This window comes from Musa acuminata, chromosome BXJ3-3 (assembly GCF_036884655.1).
Source record: "Musa acuminata AAA Group cultivar baxijiao chromosome BXJ3-3, Cavendish_Baxijiao_AAA, whole genome shotgun sequence".
Taxonomy (NCBI): Eukaryota; Viridiplantae; Streptophyta; class Magnoliopsida; order Zingiberales; family Musaceae; genus Musa; species Musa acuminata.
In genome coordinates, this window is record NC_088351.1 from 3,081,524 (window position 1) to 3,103,452 (window position 21,929).

The 21,929-nt window shown below is 39.1% G+C and overlaps 2 protein-coding genes and 2 long non-coding RNA genes across 8 annotated transcripts; 2 read left to right on the plus strand and 2 right to left on the minus strand.

Annotated features, from left to right (window-relative positions):
• The first annotated feature begins 1,751 nt into the window (after window positions 1-1,751).
• Window positions 1,752-10,858, plus strand: LOC108952301 (uncharacterized). 4 transcript variants are annotated; one of them, XR_010494944.1, is made up of 5 exons: window positions 1,752-1,890; window positions 3,454-3,560; window positions 8,837-9,284; window positions 9,488-9,570; window positions 10,060-10,595. It is a non-coding gene; the product is annotated as an uncharacterized LOC108952301 (long non-coding RNA). The 4 variants fall into 4 exon arrangements; XR_010494942.1 differs by having other exon boundaries at window positions 8,837-9,570; window positions 10,540-10,858; XR_010494943.1 differs by having other exon boundaries at window positions 8,837-9,570; window positions 10,023-10,595.
• Window positions 2,941-9,098, minus strand: LOC103977338 (glutamate receptor 2.7-like). The gene is made up of 5 exons (XM_018823149.2): window positions 8,966-9,098; window positions 5,695-7,025; window positions 4,790-5,102; window positions 4,119-4,525; window positions 2,941-3,528 (listed from the first exon to the last, which is right to left on the minus strand). Exons 1-5 carry the CDS (start codon window positions 9,087-9,089, stop codon window positions 2,992-2,994), a joined length of 2,712 nt encoding a protein of 903 aa, XP_018678694.2. The 5' UTR covers window positions 9,090-9,098; the 3' UTR covers window positions 2,941-2,991.
• Window positions 10,859-11,823: 965 nt separating the features above from the next.
• On the plus strand, window positions 11,824-14,713 carry LOC135632815 (uncharacterized). 2 transcript variants are annotated; one of them, XR_010494796.1, is made up of 4 exons: window positions 11,824-12,041; window positions 12,247-12,384; window positions 13,628-13,707; window positions 13,797-14,713. It is a non-coding gene; the product is annotated as an uncharacterized LOC135632815 (long non-coding RNA). The 2 variants fall into 2 exon arrangements; XR_010494795.1 differs by having other exon boundaries at window positions 13,628-14,713.
• A 261-nt stretch (window positions 14,714-14,974) lies between these two features.
• LOC135632814 (glutamate receptor 2.7-like) lies at window positions 14,975-19,271 on the minus strand. Its single transcript, XM_065141605.1, has 5 exons — window positions 18,818-19,271; window positions 17,117-18,423; window positions 16,719-17,031; window positions 16,221-16,627; window positions 14,975-16,147 (listed from the first exon to the last, which is right to left on the minus strand). Exons 1-5 carry the CDS (start codon window positions 19,125-19,127, stop codon window positions 15,746-15,748), a joined length of 2,739 nt encoding a protein of 912 aa, XP_064997677.1. The 5' UTR covers window positions 19,128-19,271; the 3' UTR covers window positions 14,975-15,745.
• Window positions 19,272-21,929: the final 2,658 nt, after the last annotated feature.

Sequence of the window (21,929 nt, forward strand, 5' to 3'; positions counted from 1 at the left end):
ACCACAAGCAGGATTTAGATGTAAAGATTCTCTCACTGTGGATGTTAGATCCAATCACATGAGATAAAATCTAAATTGTTGATCTAAAATCCACTAATATACTGTAGAATCAATGTTTAATTCAGTGATGACTTCTTATCATTTCTATCTATTGGAAATATAGGACTAAATCCAAAGCTACATTCATGATTCTGTCAGCATGTTTAACTGCAGAGAAGTAATATAAACAGGCATTAGATTGTGTGGGTGTTAAATAGAGTGAGTGGAATGGTGAGGCAAGAGAGAGAGAGAATAAGACAGATCATGGGATGCTGGAGAAAAGGTTGAAGGAATTGATTGCCCACAGCCACTTCCACCCAAAACAAGACAAGGTCTGCTTTATGACAAATCCAGTGGGTGCACACAGATGCTTCCAACACCCACCTCACCTTAAACTCCTCCACCTTCTTCCCCACACCCCAAATCTGCCTTTTTCCTGACGAAAACAACACCTCAACTGCTCTCCTCTCTTGCAATCAGTCTCCTTTGCTGTGTGGAGGATGATCATGATGACCACACATCTCAGAGGCCTTCTTGGCCCATGTGAGGGTGTCACCCACTCATTTCCTCTTTGGTTGTTTACTGCATGGAACCATGCATCTGTTGTTTCTCCTCTCCTCCCATTCACTTGCATGGATTCTTTCCAGTGGCCCTCCACTGTGAGTTCATATGCCTTATCTTTTTGTTTCACCAACAACAGGCACTTCTTCCCTGTTTCTTTTACTGTCATATTGGGTTCCCACTGAGTGGATCAAACCTTGCTAATATGCTTGCCTTGTATTGAAGCAACATGATAAATGAGCCTCAACTTTCATCCACTTATTTTGGGCCTAAAGATGGGTTTATATATGGGCTATCATGGATCAAGATCATGGACACACTTAGCTAATTACATATACCCTATAGTTATAGTTAGACCTCTTTAGCATCTCGATTTCTATACCTAAAAAATTTATATTGAAATCCTTATTAGACCTTTTTACCATTTCGATCCTTAGAGTTAAAACAGTTTACATTGAAATTCTTATCGTTATAAAAGTGAAACAGTTAATCTAATTAGGTAAAGCCAGATGACATTAGGATAAATATTTTAATTTTATAACTATAAAAAATTCAGTATAAATTTTATAAGTATAGAGATCGGGATGCTAAAGATGTTTAACTATAAGAATTTGAATATAAATTTTTTAAATATAGGGATCGGATACTAAATGTTTAACTATATGGGGTTTTAGATTGAATTATAATAATTTAATAAATATACTATTATCAATTTTAGTTTAAATATTTTGTTGAAGCTTAATAATCCCATAAAATCGGATCATGACAATTGATATGTCAAATAATATCATAGCAAAGTGGACATTGAGTCAACTAAGCCTCACATATACTATGAGTAGATTTGATTATAGACTAAGTTGGATCCTTTAGTGCAAAGACTATCATACATTCCATCACGTTGGATATTATGAGCCTAATGCTACACATCCAAATTAGTTAAAGCAAAAGATTATAGTGGAATATAGATTTTTTTTATATTTTGTTATCATTTTACGGAACACGAAAAAGTGTCCATCCAAATAGTTGAAATATTATGATTTATATTTATTATTATAATTAATTTCTTTGTTGTATGATTGAATTATTTTTCTTTAATAGTTATTTAATTTTGTTCACATTTTTCGTTAATGAGATATTGCCACGTGGATATTCGGAGGTGCGCGCGGTGAGTGCTCGCCTTCTCTTTTTCCCTTTGCTCGACGCAGCAGCGGCAGAGAAGGGAATGCGAGAGAGATTAGAAGGCTGGGAGGAACAGTAGGTCGAGGGGCGAAGAAGCAGCTCTCCTGCGAAGTAAGTTCTCTTCGTGTGTCGAGAGTTGTTCTTATTTTTAGGTCTATGACTTCTTTATGTTGTCATCAAGCTCCGGTTCCTCGACATGTCACCCGAGAACCTCGATAGGTTCCTTTGTCTTGAACCACTTAGCTTGATTCGTTCGACACGGATCTGATGTGGAAGAGAATTGGTATTAGGGTTTCTTGTGTTTTCTGATTCCTATGTCAAGTTGTTCCTAGAAACAAGATAGTAAGATAGATGTTCATCTTGTGCATTTAGCTTTAATCATACTGGATGCACATTATAACATTGTGGTCTTCCAGTGGATGTAGTCACAGACTCATCTGTGGTTGAACCTCTGAATTCTATAGTGATTTCCCGGCGTTGTTCAAAATTCTTCTTTTCACACCGTCTTTGCAAACTCCAGTTATAATGCACTATGGGTAAGAGAAATCAATGATCGTTGTGCCAGATCTTTTTATTTATGAAAAAATAGAAAGGCCAAGAAGTGAAATATATAGGAGCCCTTTGATCTTTCATCTTAGAGGATTATGGCAATTCATTCGTTTTCATTAGCGAAATTTCCATGCTATAACTTCTCATCAGCATACAACTTTTCTCCATTATATTAACTCCATATGCACAGTTATATATATAGAGCCATTATTGCAACCTTGAAGTAGGCTTCTTTTAGTTCAAAATGAGGGAGGTAAGAGAAAGAAAAAGGGGAATCACGGAAGCACTGACCCATGGCAAACAACACCAAATGCTGCTGTCAGGGACTCATATGTCACCATGCATTGCGTTAAGTTTAAAAGCGTCAACTTAAATCATAGAACTTTGTTAGGACTTCATACTTTGAGCTCTTGTCGCTTGAAATTTTTTGCCTATGGTTTTAGTTAGTGGTATATGATTCTGATGGGATCATCTTCGCCTCCTTCGGTTTACGGGATTTGGAGAAATGAAGATCTGATCACTGATACTTGAAACATCTTTGAGAAACTCTTGGAGGTTTTACCATGAGAATGAGAATGAATTAGAAAATGATATATGTAGTGAGCATAATGTTCATATGAAGCTCATATTTGTAACAATTACAACAACAGTACCTAGTTGACCTTATGCAGCTATCCTGGTAATCTCTCCAGAGGAGCTTTCTTCCACTAGGGGGTAATGGGTTGCATCCGAGTCAGTCATAAGAAAACCTTGTTGATTCGGTGAGTTCTCACAGGTTGTGGCTTCAGGGTCTGCCACATCTCCATACTTACTGTTGGTAGCAGGAGATGTATTATAAGGTCCATCAGCCCGAAATGTGTAAGAGTCCATGTCCTTGTTGTTGTAGTATCTTGCCCAAGATCCAATTCTTTGCCAGATTGGCTTATTGGAATCAATACCTTTTAGTTCATGCCAATTCTTATGGAGGAACATAAGTAAGAATATGAAGAGGGCACAAGTCGATACCACTCCAGTGATCATAAAGAGTCCCCAGAAGTTACGGAAACTAAGATTATCTGAGCTGATAATGCTACCTTGTTTTAGACAAGCATTCTGATCCCCAAACCATTTCCTCTCTATCTGTAGGATGCTGTCTCCATCAGTCAAATTCAGGATTGCCCTTGAAACATCAGGAACCAGAGGGGAACCTTTGGGAAATACCTGCAGGAGTAGCAGGTGCTATCAGAATTAAGGTAAGCATTTGCACAATCATCTAATAAGCATTGTAATATGGTTCAAGTAACAATTAGTTTCCTCATTACCATCACTAAGTTGCAAGTATTTCTTTACATTTGCATTTACAGTTGAATATATAGTTCTGAAACAATTCATTGTTATACATGGAACTGTTTGATATCAAAGTAAAGTTTATTGTTTTTATCTCACTTCATGATGTTCATTTGACACAATTTTACTTGGACCAAGTTTGGTTGTGGCGGAGACTAAGAATGTTGCAGACCAATATCAGAGTTCCATGTAGATCCAATTTTCTAACTTTATCAGACTAAGAATGTAGTAGATCTACCAATATCAGACAAATACAAACTAACTTTAATCCAATTTTCTAGGAGACAGCTCATATTCATTGCTTTGCTAATTTGCTGATAAATTCAAGCCTCTGAGAACTGTTGCATTTAATAAGTAGATCTACTTTCTGACTTCTCTTTATGATTTACTAGTTTTCTTTTGTTGTAAGTATTTCTACATGTGGAAGGCTCACAAAAGAGAACAAGAGAAATAACTGAACTCACAAATCCAAATCCTGCAGTCTTATAAATCGGTCCAATCATAGTAAATCCCGTGCAGTGCTCTGCAAGAAATAGCTTGATGTATGGAATTTCATGGACAATAGCTGAAACACCACCATTCTGACTTCCCTTTGAGAGGGCCTCAAAATATTCCCCAGTTGTCTCATAGGCCCTCAACTTTGACTCATCAAAGTTTAGTTGCTTCAAAAGACCTTCCACAAATGATCCTTTATGATATCCGACATAGTCCCCATGCTTAAGGAGCTCATGCACATCAGTCACTGTTGGTTGAAGCTGTTGCACTGTGAGCATTGACGTCAAGCTAGCAGTGTAGCTTGATGTGAGTACCAACACCACGAATACCCATACAATTACAACAAACTTAGATAAGATATTCTCTATCTTCTCTCCTGCAAGCAAGCAAGAAAGAAACATTTGACACGATTCCTTTTGTCCAAGAAAGGGAAATGGTTCAAGCACACAGAAGGAGTGTCTTTGAAGGAAAAAAGGGCGAAGCATATAGGTGGGTCAACAATATTATGAGGCTGAAAAGTTCATATTATCCAACAAAATAGAAGTTTCTGAATGCTCTTTAAATTCAAGTGACATTTTTGAGTAACTGGTGCTTGTGCTAAAATTTAATACTCGTAGGGCAGAGAAATCTCTTACGCAACTGTGCGAGAAGACTAGTGTCGAGAAAGAGAAGAAAAAGATGGTCCCAAGCTGCTGGGAGAAGGGTCCCCTGAAATCAGTGTTTATCCTGTGCTCCATGACCCAAATGACAAAGCCTGTGTAGATGACAAATGCCAAACTTCCCAGCCACATATCCAGAGTCAATGGCTTTAAGAAAACCCATGCATTCTTCTTTGTACCATCTGTAACGGGAACTATCATTGATACACCTGATTCGGTAAATGGCAATGTGAAATCCACGTACAAAGATCTATTGTGTCTGATTGTTACATCCCCCACCACAGCGTCATATTTCTGTTCTCGTCCCATAAAAGCACAGGAGAAACAAGTTATTGTAGTAAAATATTTTATGGCAAATTTAACGGACACTAAATTTGTGCCATTTAAGTGCAAGTGGAAAATTGAAAATGCTTGTTCCACAATTTGAAACTTATAATAGTCCAGAAAATGATCATCTGTTCTATTTAATAGTTCAGACAATTCTGAGAAAAGCTGATTAAGCAGTCCATTACTTGCAACGCAAAAACTTGTCCGTATCAGTTATTATATGAGGAAGATTATAGTGTAATCCTTCTAACCACGTTATGTAATTAAAGACTATATTAAGTGGATTGAAAATAAAAAAAACATTCAATATATGTAAGAATTTTTAGTTGTAACTCTGCTTCCTCAATTTGTCAGGTAAACCATGAGTGGAGATAAACCATTTACAAACCACAACCAATATCCACGATAATTTATTGAACAACTAGAAATGAATAAATCGATTGATGCCAAAGTATCAGATTCTTAAACAGCATGAAATCTGTTGTTTAATTATACTAGATGCACTACTTGTTATTATCATTAGTTAGCTACATCTTTCTTGCTCTTATTCATTTCTCACCTGAAGATAGACTTGGTAGGTGAGATCATTATATGAACCTCCTAGCTCCCCTTGTATAGTCTTAAATGGAATATACTCATAAGGAATAGAGTAGCGTAACTTCTTTATTACTGTTTCAAAAACATCGATGCAATATCCATTTCCCATGGTTGAATTTGTAACAGGATCTGTTTCTACATTCATGAGATGAGGAAATCCTTGGGTGACTGGAACTCCAATCCTTAGCTTCTTTCCACTTACCGGAATCTCCCATCCCTTTGGCACTGCATTGTAGTCCCCTGGCCAGATCACAGTATTCAGATCAGTAATCAAGGTTGAATACCCTTTAGTATTATTCAGCTGTTTTGAGATTCCATATTCTGGGGTCCAAAAGCCTATCCCTCTTTCTCCTTTACCAACCACATTAATTATTTGGAATATAGAGGATCGCAATTGTCTATCGATGAGATAAAACTCACCACTTAAACCTTTAAATCTACTCTCCAGTATTGCTTTCAAAAGCTTTGGACCATTCATCGAAGCTCCTAACGTTTCCAAGACTGTTGAGTTTGGGACAATTCTCGGCTTTCTAAAGCTAGCAACTTTGATACCGATCTTCTCAGCTGCCATTGCCACGGCCCAAACTGTATCATAAGCCCATAGTGCAAATATGCTCAATTCGGCTTGCTGATCATTGGGATGATCTTGCTGAAATCTCCGCTTCCATCTGGTAGTGAAATCATCAAGTTTTCTTGTCTTGGGTACATACAACTTCACCCCTAAGGTGCCCTGCATTGATTCAATGACAGAAGGGTCAAGTGAGTCTATGATGTTTGCGAGACCATCACTCATTATCCACACAAACCCTCCAGTCATCATCCCTGCCTCCTTAGCATTTAAAAAGAGACGGGAACCCATAAAAGATGACACGTGCACAATGAAGATCCTTGTTTGCATGGTCATCAGTTTGTAAAGTTCTTCCATGATTTGATCATCGGTTGCTGATACTGGTATGACACTGTGATAGGGTACACGTGTATCTATTCCTTGCAAGGCATTTACCAGGATAGGTATAACACCCCTACCATAGTCAGTGTCCTCATAAATCAATACCACCTCTCTCCATCCATAAGCCTTGATAATGGAGGAGATGCTGTTCACCTGAGATGAGTCATTCAATGTTGTTCTGACAAAGTATGGGATAAGGGAGGAGGTCAGTGTGGGGCTTGTTGCAGAAAAAGAGATAATTGGAACCTGACTTCTGTCACCAAGCTCCGCAACAAAAGCTGCTTGAGAGGATTTCTGGGGTCCTATGATGACTTCCACCTCAGAGTTCTCTATCAAATCCAGAGCTGGTACATATGAAATTAACAGGTTTCAGCTGGAAGAAAACTGTAGTGGAAGAGCTTAATAAAATTCTACTGGTTATAAAGCATTGAACAATATGTGAAGGGAAAAGGAACCAAAAATAAATAACCCTTTTTCCATTTGAGAAAATTTAAAAATAACTTATGGGAGTAAGATCCTTAAATCCCAATTTTGTGTCAAGACATTTTATAGAAGTTTCTAGCATTATGTGTGATGGGGAACATCTAGATTTATAAAGGATTTCAGAAGAATTTATACTAGGCAAAACAAAAAATATCATTAATTAGTTGGTCTAGAAATTCTAAAAATTGTGTGAAAATGTGAAGTGTCATTTGGTCTTTTCTAGGTGTAAACATTGGAACTCTGCTTTTGTAAAGTGTGCACTTATATTAAGTGCACTCTTTTTCTTCTCTGCTATAATAAGTTCTAAAACTATTTAGGTCTCTTAAAAGTCACATTTTTGGTTTCTAGGAGGTATAAAAGTTTCCTAGGAGGTTACTCTTGGTGATCACTGCTTACATTGATTGTCCTAAGGCTTCTAAACCCCTACAAATAGTAAGCTTGTCAATATTATGAAGAAACGAAAAAATCTTGCATCGTCTCTCTTCTCTAATCTCTAATCTTAATCTTCTCTTTCTGATTTCTTTCTCAGATTTGAAGAAACACTTCAGATTTCTTTCTCTCCTCTCTAATATCTAATCTCACTCTTCTCTTGTTCTATTTCTCTTGCTCTCTCTCTTTTTCTCTACCCTATTCTACATCAATATGTTTGTCATTTCTATATCATGTTAAAAATACTGGACTGCAGACCTGAATTTTATCCTCTTGTTAAAAATACTTCATATGAATGTAAATCCAAGCGACAGGTGGATCAAGCTGTCAGCAGCATAGTATTATGTGGTACAGCAAATCCCATTCAAAATTAATGATAAAAAAATAAATTATTCGAGATTAACCAGTATTCATCTTTTGTGAAAATTATACATATAACCTTAGTTAATGTGCTAGATTTTCATTAGTAATCAATGTGAACACCTTCATGGATAAGAAGAATGTGGAGGATCTGAACCATTATTAAGTGTTAATTTTTGGTGAATAACAAAAATTGAAACACTATTGCAATTTTTTGATTTTGCTCAAAACTTTGTTCAACTTATGGTTGACTGGAGAACTTGTCCAATTACAAAAGTTCAGAAGAAAGACTTTGAAGGTTCCAGAAATAAATTTCAACTTCTTAAACTGACCTAGATTGTTTCTGATTGATGAATAAAATACTCGTAGCTGTATAAGAGTTTACGTTTTCATGGTACTCTTCCATGTTTTGTTCTCTTTCTGTTTAGTGTTTGTTTTGTTCTTTTATTTTCCCACTTTTTGCTAAAAGGGAGCAGGAGAAACGTACTGTGACAGGGAAAAACTTGCATTTTAAGCAGTGGATACTTGCTGTATCACTCTGTTCAAAGTTTGTGGTATTTATTGTCTTGTCATAATGCCATCCATAATTTATGGTCTATCTTCACATATTAAAGGCTCTTTCTTATTCTCATGGTAAGAGTAGTAGGTGACCATTGACTTTCTTTGTATGGAAAATAATAAAGAAATTGTCAGCTTACTTTTTAGAACAAATCAAAAATGCCAAGTTGACTTTCTTTGTTATGAAACTGCTTGACACTTTCCTAGATTCTTGTGAATGGTTTTCACATTGATCAAGATAATAGCAACTATACATGAGTCAGGCAAACATTCCTATATTATTTCTCTTGATTAACCTGAATGGATTCGTATTCTACTAATTTAGGTACAAGAGAGTGGGATGCATAACTGCAGAATTAGAGTTACTGCTGTTTTGTTCATCTTTTTCTCCTTGTTGTGGAAAGAAGATGGGCTTGGACTACTCAAAATGAGATATGGAAGAACAAAAAGCTACCTGCTGATGCAGCTTGGATCACATCACTCTTGGAATCCTTGGTGTGGAAAACTATCCTGGAAGTGTAGTTCCCATGCATGGCATAGAAGTCCTCAACTGCCATGGAAATACTGGTAGAACCCATCTTCCCCACCAACGTGCCCAGGTCGAGGATGACTCCTACATGGAAAGCAGCAGTCGAGTTCCTGCTTCCATTCTGAGCTGCTGCTGCTGCTGCTAGAACAAAGCATGAATAAACAAAGAGGAAGAATCGAGTTGTTCTCTCCATGAGCTATGGTTGTCCAAAGCAAACCCAAAAAGGTCTCCTTTATAGATGCTGGTAAACTCTGAAGTCAACTACCAATTTTATACCTGAACAAATTAAGTTAGGCTTTGGAGGGCAAACTGGTGATTATGCATTTTGATATCATATCGGATGGTTGAAACGGTGATTGTTGTTGGGGAGTTTGATAGATTAGATAGTATCCCTCTTTTCAGCATAATATTACATGATTCTATTTTGTTTTCCCTTTCTTGCGAGAGTTTTCCTTGAGGAGCAGAAGATGGAAGCTCTTCGGGTGGTGATTGAAGAGGAGAAAGATGAGGTAGTGCACGACCCTTAACAGGTAGGGATCTTTTAGGTTTTTCTTTCTCTCTATATTGTTGTTTTCACTGCACAAATGATTTTGGTATGATCACATGAACATCCTCTCTTGCTATATATCTGGATAAAGAATGTGTTTTCTTTTATACTATGTATTATGCATGCGAAATATTCATCCAAGAAACCTGATAGCATTCTGAATTCCTAGAGTTTCCTCCCACCATCATTGGGGTGGGAAAGGAATGTTGTTATGGCTGCGTGCAGCCATACAGCAACCCTATGAATAGGTGAAATTCTATGCATATACCTTTATATGATATCTTAGATTGTTACACATGGATGAATGCCTATCATGATGTATATGCATGTTATTGTGAAATACTTGATGTTGTTACATGAAGAGTTCCTGATGCTTGTGATATGATTATGTACGATATTGTGATGATGATTATGGACACTTGATTTTCTATCAAGGGTAGTAGGCCAATACTAATAAGGCGATTCCCTTCAGATGCTTATGAGACCTTAAGGGATTAGCGAGTCGTCAAACGTGATGATTGTTCGGTCTCCTGCTCGGGATGGAGGAGTTGTGTCGTCACCATAGCGGGTGAGACATCACTCCATCAGTTGTCGAGAGTGTGACATGATTCCTTTCTACCGGCTATCGAGAGAGTCGAGTCATCTCGATGAGTAAGACGTCTCCATCTATTATTGAGAGAGTGCATCTCGAGCGTCCAAATGCCATTGATGATATATGTGCGCAATGATGCATGATTGCATAAGTTTGATGATGTTATTTGTTATTATCTATAGAAGAATTCTTTTCTACTCTTTTTTTTTATTGACCCTATCGATTCATGCATAATATATGATTAGCTTTTACATATGATATTTATGTATATAGCATATTGTTGTTAGCTTACCCTTGACTTATTTCTTTTCTCTACTGCACATTTGTGCTTATTTTATTGTTTACCGGATTGCAACAAAGATTGAAAGGAGGATTCTTTCAGAGCTTGGGTGGAGAGTTACATGAAATGAACGAAAGACCAGACGACTTGATTGTCAGCTTGATGATATTTATTTTATAATATACATTCCTTGAAGATTATATATTATAAATGATTTGTAACTTTATAAGATGAATTTTGGGGTGATGGTTTACTCACAGTGCAATTTACTAGCTTGACAAAGTCTATTACACGTTGGTTTGGCACATGTAATATATTACACTATCTGGATGTATTTTATTGAGCTACATGATGTCTGACTAAGACAGTAATCCCACATATTATTATTACATGTTCTAAGATCTTTGGCACCGTGCTTCGACTGCGTATATGCAAGACCTGATGCTTATTAAGCCACTGGAATGTGATATCGTCATCATTAGGAGTCGACTCATTTTTTAATGGGAGTTAAGGAGTGATGACGGATTCTTTGTTGGTATCTCAATTGGGATCTCTTTTGCAGACTGCGACACACCATTTCCAGGCGTTTACTTTGTACATGAAAGATCCAAGAAAACAGATTGTCAAAGCGTTGACTAATTATTTTTCAGTTCCCGAGGTAAGAGGCTAACTATGATATAAGATCTATTTTTTCCCTTAAAATATTAATTTATTTTATAGATTTTTTTTAAAAAAAATATATTTTGGATATTTTTCAATCAATTTGCTCATTTTATTTTTTTTTCAAATAGCGCTTCTAATTTGAAAATTACTCAAAGTGTTCCTGAAATTTTTTTTCGTTTGCTACAATATTTTTAGCATGTTACAATGTTTTGGCCATCATAACAAAAATACCATAAAACTTAATTAAAAATATTATAAATGATATAAATAGAATCTTAACATTAACCAAACTAACTATAAACCTAAAAATATAATATTATAATGATCTATAAGCTATGATAACCAGAGAGACACGATATAATATTACTTATAATATTTTTTAATATCATTTATAATATTTTTAGTATATAAAAATACTATAAATGTTATTAAAAATACCATAAAGGACCCAAATAAAAATATTATAATAATTAAAAATGATATATATATATATATATATATATATATATATATATATATATAATTTCTAAGGAAATTGCCCGTGAAATACATATCGTTATAATCGTGGATATTTTAGTCAGAGAACATATCGTTATAATCGTGTCCGAGAGATTATAACGCTTCGTTACGTGGACCCTTTACAACGAATACATAAAAACCGAGGCGCCGAATTCTGTTCGCCTCAAACTCTCCCGCTTCAGTTCGCGGCCAAAATACGCCATCTCCTCTTCCGTCCGCTGTCCCGTAGGGTTTTCCTCATAGATCACTCCTATCGTTTCGGATTCCTCGTCAGGGATCACATCGGAGCAGTGGATCTCCGATTTCGTTCCTTTGAGGTTCTTTTTGTTCCTCTGTTATGCACTTCCTCTTCGTCGACGAATTCGGAGCGGGTTTTGTGCGAATCCCGATCGCTCTTCAGGTTCTTGGATTAGCAATCTCATCCTTTCCCGTTTCTTGGATGCACTTTGATTAGAATTTTGAGAAGGATAATTGTGGTACCAAATTTCTTTATGCTAATTTTGCGAACTGATTTGGAAATTGGGTTTTCCTTGAAGATCGAGGGTAGTATTCTCATTGTACTTTTGATCTAATTTACTGCTTTGTTAACTGATTGTATTTCTCAGATAAGCCACAAGCGATGAAAAAACCCGAGTCGGCGCTCTACTGTTTAGAGCGCTGCTCTGTGAGGATGCGAAAGCGAAGGTCTGTATACAATGCACAAATGGATCTAAAGCTTAAACAAAGATTTGAAGACCTAGGCAGTGAGTTTCATAGATTTATTTAGATAAAGCATTTGTTTGATAGATCAAAGATGCCTATCTCAAACACTTGCTAGATCAGCCTTTGAAGTTAAGTCATATGGAAAAGTAGTCTTTAAAGGGTTGATTTCATACAAAGTAGGGTCCTGAAGATTCAAAGAGAAGAACAGACTGAAATGCAAACTGCCAAAGTTCAAGTGGAAATTATTTAAGGAACTGGGTTTTGAAGACACCTGTGGAAATCTAATTTATACAACCCAATCAGAAAGTTCTTGAGCTTTTATAATTTACATCAATGAGGCTTAGAAACATAATAGGAACTCAAAAGTGTAAATTGCTGAGCACTTCAAGTGATAACTAACATAGATTATGTGGAAGTTTGCCCTATCTGAAAGATATATTAAAAATGTCCAGAAATTATGTAATATAATCACAAGTAAATGACTTGGCATGAATTGAGTTCATTAGAAGCTAAAGCAAATGTCAAATTCTCTTTCACAAGGAATGCAAATAATTTGGAAGAGTTTTGGATTTTCCTAACCAACTAGAATGGAAAAGAGAACCTATTGAAACTTTTCTTTTGCTTTATGTTTGAAAGTTCAAGAAACAGATTATTTTTTTCCCCTTTCGAATGATCTCTTTTTTTGCCAACTATCGTTTCTGCCCCCAATATTTTGGAATTTCATTAGATGGAACTATAGTTTGAGATTGTTGTTATTTTCTGTTGCGCAGAAAGACATGCATGCATGCACAAGCAGAGATGTAAATGCATATTCGATTTTGCATATTAATATTAGGAAAGGCTTATAGCAGAAAACTTAGATGGATAGGTTGATGTATTCAGATGATTTTGTTAGCTCATAGGCTAAAATGTGACTGAGTTTGTGGTTACCACAAATGATGGAAGGCTCCAATCAGCCCCAGCTTGAAATCGATTGTGAAAAACCATGCTCTTGACAACTGTACATGCTTACCAGGTTTGATTATCTAGTTTGAAACTGGAACAACAAAAGTTTGGAATTCCTTCTTTTCTTAACTATTATGGTCTTTGAAGTTATGTTTAAAATTTATCTTCTAATTAAACTAGTATGCCTTTGAAGTCTTCCTGGAGAATTTTTTTTTGCATTATAAAATCATTTGAGGATCTTGATATGCTTTATTTATTTCTTTGGATTAATTTTAAATTTCTTTTGTTGGAATTAGTTTTGGATATTACCTTTATTTTCTTTCCTTTTGCTTTTGCTAGTTTGATGATGAGGCATGGCAATGGCAAATTTAGCGAGAGCTGTGTTCTTTTGGATCTTGCTTTGATGAATGAGCCTACTGGTACGAGTCCCTAACTTGTGTTAAATTAATGCACATCGAGTTATAATATATATATTTTTTAGCTCAACAGAAAATTAATTTTTATTCAGCAAGAAAGCGAATATGCCCATCTCCTTTCTTATTAGAAGAGATCAAAACCTCCAAGTCCCAAGGAAACACATCATACCAGAATTCATTATAATGGTTTACCCTTTCAAACTTTGCTAACCAATGCGCAACACAGTAAGCTTCTCTAAAAATGTGCGTTATCCTATATATATTCACTGAAATGTTGAAGCAATCTAACAATATCTCGAAGTATGTTAGTGATCATCCAAGGAGGAGTTATCTTGGTATTCAACATCGTGATTAGGCTTTCCGCATCACATTCGATGTGGATTCTTTGTATGCCCTTATTTCTTGCTGCCAATAGCCCTTCTTTAATTGTGACAATTTCATTATGTAAGGCAGATCTATCCATGGTATCCCTGCATCTTGTAAAAACAGCAAACCCCTCATCAGTTCTCAAAATAAAACTTATATCATCATCCTGCTGTATTGAGCTTGTGCCAACCCTTCTCTAGTTTGCTAAGAGTCACATACACACTACTCTCAGATCCATTGGAACATGTGGTGCGATTACAATCTATAATGAAATTAACTAAAATTATGTAAAGGTTAGGTCTCACCCGTTGAGTTTAGCATCATTTTGGACCTTTCATATTATCCACAAAATATTTACAATAGTGACTTTCAAGATCAAGCTATTATCATGGGCCGTATCATTACCTTCCACGAGCCAACAGCCTTGCTTTCAAATATTTAAGTGCTAAAATTGTATGGCAAGCTTCTATCGATATAGTTGACACACTTCGAAAGTGACAACACATTCAAAAATAAATAAATGAAGAGGAATCTGCAGCCTGATTACACGAGGGACTGTTATAATATGCAGTTATTGTTTGATAGTCATTAATTGCAAATTGATTGCCTCTATCGTGATTGATATCAATCGATTTTGTCTTCACCATCAGTTCCCCTTGTTAAATCCTTTACAGGATAATGCGTCTGAAATTGTCCTTGTTTGCTTTAATTGTTTTTTGCTTTCCTAATATTTCCTATGGCTCTCTTGCTGAAACTTTTTTCTAGCTTATGACGTATTTTACAGTCACGTAACACAATTTCACTCGTTATATAAACTTTCTGCATAAGATATCTGATGCCTTCTATAACCATACCAAATGAATCGTTGAGGAAAATAGGTTTTGTAATGTTTCCTTATGCATTTCTTCATTGTGGTGTTGGCACCACGATGAAGTCTTATTATAGGTTTTGGTCTCCTTTCTCCACGAATAATATTGAACCTTAAGACTCATGATGCGTTTATAGAAATAAAATTTGATTCTTTAAAGAGTATTCTTCTTATTTAGATCCCTAATCTAAATTTAAATATTAATCTATCAAAGAATTTAAATTTAATTAGGACCCTCCTAAATAGTTAAAATCTGATTAGGATTCTTAAATTATTTAAGAATCTTAACGAATATAGCATGTGAGTCAACAAAATTGAGGGCTTTAAGAAGGGTAGCAACTTGTGTCAACACGGGGCTCCAGACGTTCCGAAGGCGGCATCCGGCAGCAACAATGCGGTTGTCTTCAGTCTTCAAAATGAAACCACTTGTAGTCGAGTCATCCGCAAAACTGAAGGTAGCATCACATTCCATTCCAAGCGGTGTAGGAGGTGGACAGCAAAATGTTAAGGTTATGAACAGAAGGCCCCATTAGACTTTTAAGTAGGTTTACAATTTGAGTGGCACCAATGGAGTCGAGGTTAGATGCCCAGTGACAATGCATGAGGTTATGAGACAAACGGGAGCAGGACATGAACAAGATCATCACGCTTCCTGGACCCAAGTCATTTCTACGGGCTATTGGATTCCGTGGAGGAGATTCCTTCTTCCGGCGAAGTAAAACTGAGCCGTGAATGATTGGATATGCTCACAGGGCTCAAGGAACCCACCAGATGAGGCAGCGCTGCACCAACTCCGGGTTGCGTATGTTAATTCATTTCCCCAATGTCTATAGCAGCAAACTCATCCCTCTTCAGGGTAGGACAAGGCAGAGGCTCGTTGACATCATGATAGTACTTGAGCAGTACAACCATTTTCTTCCAAAGTGAACTCTGCCGCCCAGCTGCAGCTTGTAGCTCATCCCATTCCGTGTAGATGAATCTTGCTAGGAAGATCAACAATGCGAGCACCGAGACAACTCCTGTGATGAGAAAGAGGCCCCCGAAGCTCCTGAAGGCTAGACTCGAAGATGCCAAGTTGTTGCTCTGGTTTGGACAACTTGTCGGATCCCCAAACCATGCCTTTTCGATCTCTGTCATCCTTTCCCCTTCCGTTATGTTTAGGATAGCCCTGGAAATGTCAGGCACCAGCGGCGACCCTCTAGGGAAAACCTACAGGACACAAAGATACAGATGCATGTTGAATTCATCTGCAACAAAGGAGAAAGGAGGTATAGAAACTTACGAAGCCGAAACCGTCGGTCTTGTAGGTCGGACCGACCATGGCGAAGTCATCGCAATACTGCGATAGGACGAGCCTGAGATAAGGTATCTCATCAAAGAATGCATCGACCCCTCCGTTTGCGCTCCCGTTGGACAAAGCTTCAGCGTACTGCTCAATCGTGCTGTAGTTTTTAAGCTTTTGCTCTTGAAATCTCATCCTTTTGAGCATACCAGCCACGAATGATCCGTCTTGGTACCCAATGGAGGCCCCTGATTTCAAAAGCTGGTTCGCGTCGGTCACCGTCGGCTGAAGCTGCTGCACGGTGAGCATCGATGTCAGGCTCGCTGTGTAGCTCGACGTCAGTATCAGCACCACAAACACCCAGATGATCACCACGAACCGTGTGAGGTTGCTCTGCAGCTTCTCCTCTGGAAAAACACAGAGCAAGACCGAGTGAGTTGAATTGGTTGTCATCATCCACTCGGAGTCACGATAGGGGTCATCACGATGAGGACATACTATGCGAAAAGACGAGAATGGAGAAGGCGAAGTAGAAGATGATCCCAAACTGGTCCAGTGGTTTCCCTGCAAACTCCTCGTTCTCCCGGTGCTCGATCACCCAGACCACGAACCCAGTAAACACAAAGAAGGCTAAGCTCCCAAGCCAGAGGTCGATGGTCAGCGGCTCCAAGAAGATCCACATGTTCTTGCTCTTGTCCCCCTCCACCGGCACGATCATCGACACTCCTGATTCAGTGAATGGCATTGTGAACTCCACGAATTGAGATCGGTTGGCAAGGATCGTGGTGTCGCCCACCACTGCATCAAAGTTCTGTTCCCATCCAAATTAGTTGGAAGACACACGATGGTAATCTCATTTACTATCGCTATTCAAGCGGTGTGGCACGTGAACCAACCTTCAGTTTAACTTGGTAGACGAAGTTGTCGTAAGATTCGGACGAATTGGGGAAGGGGATGTACTCGAAGGGGACGGCATATGGCAGCGAATCCATGACGGCCTGGAAGACGTCGATGCAGAAGCCGGTGACGGTGGTTCTGTCGGTTGCCGGATCCGTAGTCACCTTCACGAACTGGTCGAATCCTTGCTTGACGGGAACGGCAATCCGGAGCTTCTTTCCGTTGGTGGGCATCTCCCAACCTTTGGGCACGTCCTTCGGCTCGCCCGGCCAGATGACGGACCTCAGGCCCGTATCGTTTATGGACTCGAGATCCCTCGAGATCCCGTTTCCCTGAGTCCAGAACCCGATCGTCCTCCCGCTTTTTCCGTTGACATTGACGATCTCGAAGGCCGACGACTGGAGCTGGCCGTCGACGAGCTGGAACTCTCCTGCCAACCCCCGGAATCGAGTGCCCATAATGGCTTCCAGTAGCGCCGGCCCGGTCTGGCTCACGCCAAGCCGCCCCAAGTCGGTGGAGTTATTCCCGGAATGTAGGCTTTGGAAGGCTGTGCGGGCTGATACCGCCTTTTCGACAGCCATCGCGACGGCGCGGGCCGTGTCGTACGCCCACAACTGGAACACCGTGGGGTCGGTGGGTTCGAGTGTGGGGTTGTCCTGCCGAAATTTCCGCTTGAACCGGGCCGTGAAGTCGTCGATCTCCTCGGATCGGTTCACGTAGGGCCGCACGCCGATCACGCCCTGCATTGCCTCGGCAACCGTCCGCTGATCGAGCAGGTCGAGGACGTCGGTGATCCCATCGGTGGTGATCCACACGTAGCCGTCGTCCATCATGCCCAGCTGGTGTGCCCTCCGGAAGAGGCGGGCGCCGAGGTCGGGGAGCATGTGGACGACGAAGACGCGCGTCTGCATGGTCATGAGCTTGTACAGCTCCTTGTCGAGTTCGTCACTGGTGGCTTCGGTGGGGATGACGCTGCGGTAGGGGACGCGGGCATCGACAGCTTGGAGGGCGTCGATGAGGAAGGGGACGATGCCGGCGCCGTATTCGGAGTCCTCGTAGACGGGGACCGCCTGGCGCCAGCCGAAGTACTGCGTCACCGCGGCGATGGCGCCGACCTGGGAGGAATCGTTGGTGGTGGTGCGGACGAAGAAGGGGGTGTGGGCTGGGGAGAGGGACGGGCTGGACGCCGAGAAGGAGAGGACGGGGACCTGCGTCTTGTTGCCGATTTGGATGACGAAGTCGGCCTCGGTGGATGTCATAGGCCCGATGATGGCCTTCACTTGGACGTCCTTCAGCATCGCCACCGCTACCGCAAAGCGCATAGAGTGAAAGAGTTAGACGTCACGCCAAAAATGGACAAAACGCACCTTTCATTCCGCAATTTGGCCCTCGTTACACGGTGGATCAGAGCCCAAGTGGCCACATCCAGAAGGTACGATTTGCTTATTTGTATTTTATTATTTTTAGTAATTCGAACGACGACTTTGACAAGTCCAAGTCAAACATGGTAAATTTGACTTGCAAGCATAGACAACTACGTGACTGGAGTCATTTTTTGCTGATTGCTTGTCATTCCGAATGCAAGTTTCTTTATGGAATCGAAATCTCAATCACAGCCCCCAGTCCGTCTTGGGTTTTCCTAAGTATCTGTTATATGCCGTGAGATCAGTGGTGCCATACTGGGGAAGGGGATTGATTACCTGCTGCCGCTGCCCCGATGGCTTCGTTCTCCGAGTCCTTGACATGTAGAACCACCCTCGTGGTGTAGTTTCTATGGACGGCATAGAAGTCTTCTATCGCCATCGAAATGCTCGTCCGGCTCATCTTCCCCGGAAAAGACCGAAGGTAGAGAATCACGCCGACGTCCACCGGCACGGTCGAATTCTGCGCCGAAACCAGTACTCCGAAGTCATAGCGGCCGGCGAAGAAAGAGAAGCAGCAGAAGAACACAAAGGAAGAGGCCAGGAAGGGAAGATGGAGGGATCTTTCCATTAACTCCAACCGCAGCATCCCCCGAGCCAACCGAGTAGTACTCCCGTCCTTTTAACGGCGGAGGTTGGCTAGAAGAAGAAGGAACAAGTCAAAGTAGGACTTCGAAGGATTCCGGCCACCGCCTTTGAAACTTGAGGAGGGGGCTAACTACATGTTGCCTCTACTTAGCTGTTTTCGATCTTTATGTTTTAAAAAATTATATTGGTATCTTTATAGTTAAAAAATAAAATAATAAGATCCATTTACTCTAATGATATCAGGTTTTATTAACAAAAATATAAAAATAAAAAGATAAAAAAAATAATTTTAAGTCTAGTAATTGATGGCGTCGATGGCATTTGATAACACCACTAGTGTCAATGTTGGCAGATGATAACACTGATGGCGTCGGTGGTGGCGGACCCCTCCCCCTCCCCCTTTTTCCCGATGTCGAGCGATCGTCGCCCTTTGCCTCCTCGACCACTTCCTTGTCGCTACCACTCCACCTCCCCCCTCATCCTCCCTTTCTCCTTCTCCACCCTCGCCCCCAGCATCGAGCACATTCGCCACCTTTGTCATGGCAAATATGTCATTGTTTTCATGTTGGGAAATTTATGATGATATCACATACGCATCGAAAGAATATAAACAAAAATTATAAATTTTTCATATGAAACAAGTTTTTTATTATTGTACAAAGATTGATGTGCAAAAACCTGTGAAATCGAAAACTACGCGTAAAATAACCACGTAATCAAGAAGGGGCTGACCTTTTTTGTTGTCCACACGCCCTAAATATGGGTGCTAACTGAGGAGGAGAGGTGGAGAGGAGAATAGGAGGTGGCAGTAAAAAATCTTAGCCCTTTTGGTTCTTTCCTATTTATAAAGGTCCATTATCACTTAACCCTAATAGATCTTGTCATATTGGATATTAGATTTTTATCTAATTACTCAAGCCTATCAGATTAGTGGGTCTCTATATAATAATATCTTATTAGCTTTTATTTGATTTCATCTATGAGATTCAATAATTTAGGGGTTTAATGGATATCCAATAAGATAGGGGCTCTAGCGGATATCTCATATTCAAACCTCTATTTGTCGCAACACCTATCATATGTGTGTGACCCTTTGAGCTCAATATCAAGCTGGTCGTGAGTCATACATGTCAAAACTCCTTCTGGCTCAATAAATTATTATCTCAATAATAATTCACTCGACTCATCGACTACGGATGCACTAGGCTATTATGCCATAATCCCTACACGATATGGGGGAATTCAATCATTTGGATATATCTGTCTTGATTTACCGTATATCTATAGTCTTTCATCCATCTAATATCTCAAAAATTTTATACTGATCATGGTATTATCAGGTCTATATAGTTTCTCCTCGAGTCTTGTTCTAATCGGATTCTTCCGGAGAACTCTTTCTCTCTCACTCCGAATTACCTTGGCCAAGGATTTGTTTAAGCAAGAACATATGAAATATTCCTCTCATGATACCACAAGCGGATGATCCTCTATCGACACTCAATAGCCCTCATAAGGTTGATTGTCACTCTCGATGACCAAATGTGTTATATCTGAAACTTCTAAACCTATAAGTCAAGTATCAAAAAGTAGAGTACTCATACAGGACATCCTTGGTATCTGAAGTCTAAGGACCAAATACACCATTGGGACGATGAAATCATTGTTCGACAATAATGTATCATCAATCATTCAGTATTCCATGAGCATATCAATCAGTGAACTCATTCTCTAATGAGCACTTACATTGTAGTCCTATTGTCCCCACATGAGCAGCTATGAGATCAGCCGCCTCCATCATATGGATAAATATACAACATACCGGTTTCTTTAGTTATCTCGAAGTCCCTCTCGAGTAATATATGACCAAGATTATTTATGGTTTATGTTTAAAAATAAATCGGTCTCATTATCGTGATCTTATCATGATCTGATTCTCTTTGTACAGATCTATTGATATCACAATATATTTTATATAATAAACAATATAAAATGAGAAATTATTATAATAATAATAAATAACAAGAGTGGATGTGATATCTCATATGTTATCATGATTGGCTTGCAAAGCACCAATGACTAACATCTCATCGACGCTCTCTCCTTCGTCTGCCTGTCATCGTCTCCTAGTCCTGTTCACTCACCTGCCCTCCTCTTCAACTTCTTCATTGGCTGATGTTATAATTTGATGGAAAACTTAGAGCGCGAAGTCTTGGATGATGGTTATGTTATAATTCACGATAACGAAAGCCACTAAGTGTTTGATTCTTTTACACGATGGTAATAGATATTGCGATTGGGAAAACAAAAAACAGAAACGGGTGACATGTAGAAGATGCGAGGGCCACATCTTCCTCATCTCGATAATGTATCGGAAAGCGAGGCAAATACTATCCACTCAAGTCTCTATTGAGACATCTAAGTTGGTTAATATATTATTACACAAGTAATAAATCCTATATTCAAGTTAAAAAAAAAAATACTACTTGCTCAACATGACCCAAGACTTTGATGGAAAACTTGGAGCGCAAAGTCTAGGATGATGGTTATAATTCAAGTTGAAGAAAGCGACCAAGTGTTTGATTCTTTTAAACGAAGGTTATACCAACCAAATCTTGAAAATGATGGTAATAAATATATATTACGATTGGAAGAGAAAAACAGGGACGGATTGCTTTCTTGTAATGTTTGCAGCGTTGGCATTATCAAATCCATCAATTATGTTACCGTCGGATGCACTCGAAAGACTTGGGAAGAATGTAGAGAACTTTCTTATGCAGAAGAAGCACAATAATCTTCGTTAGTT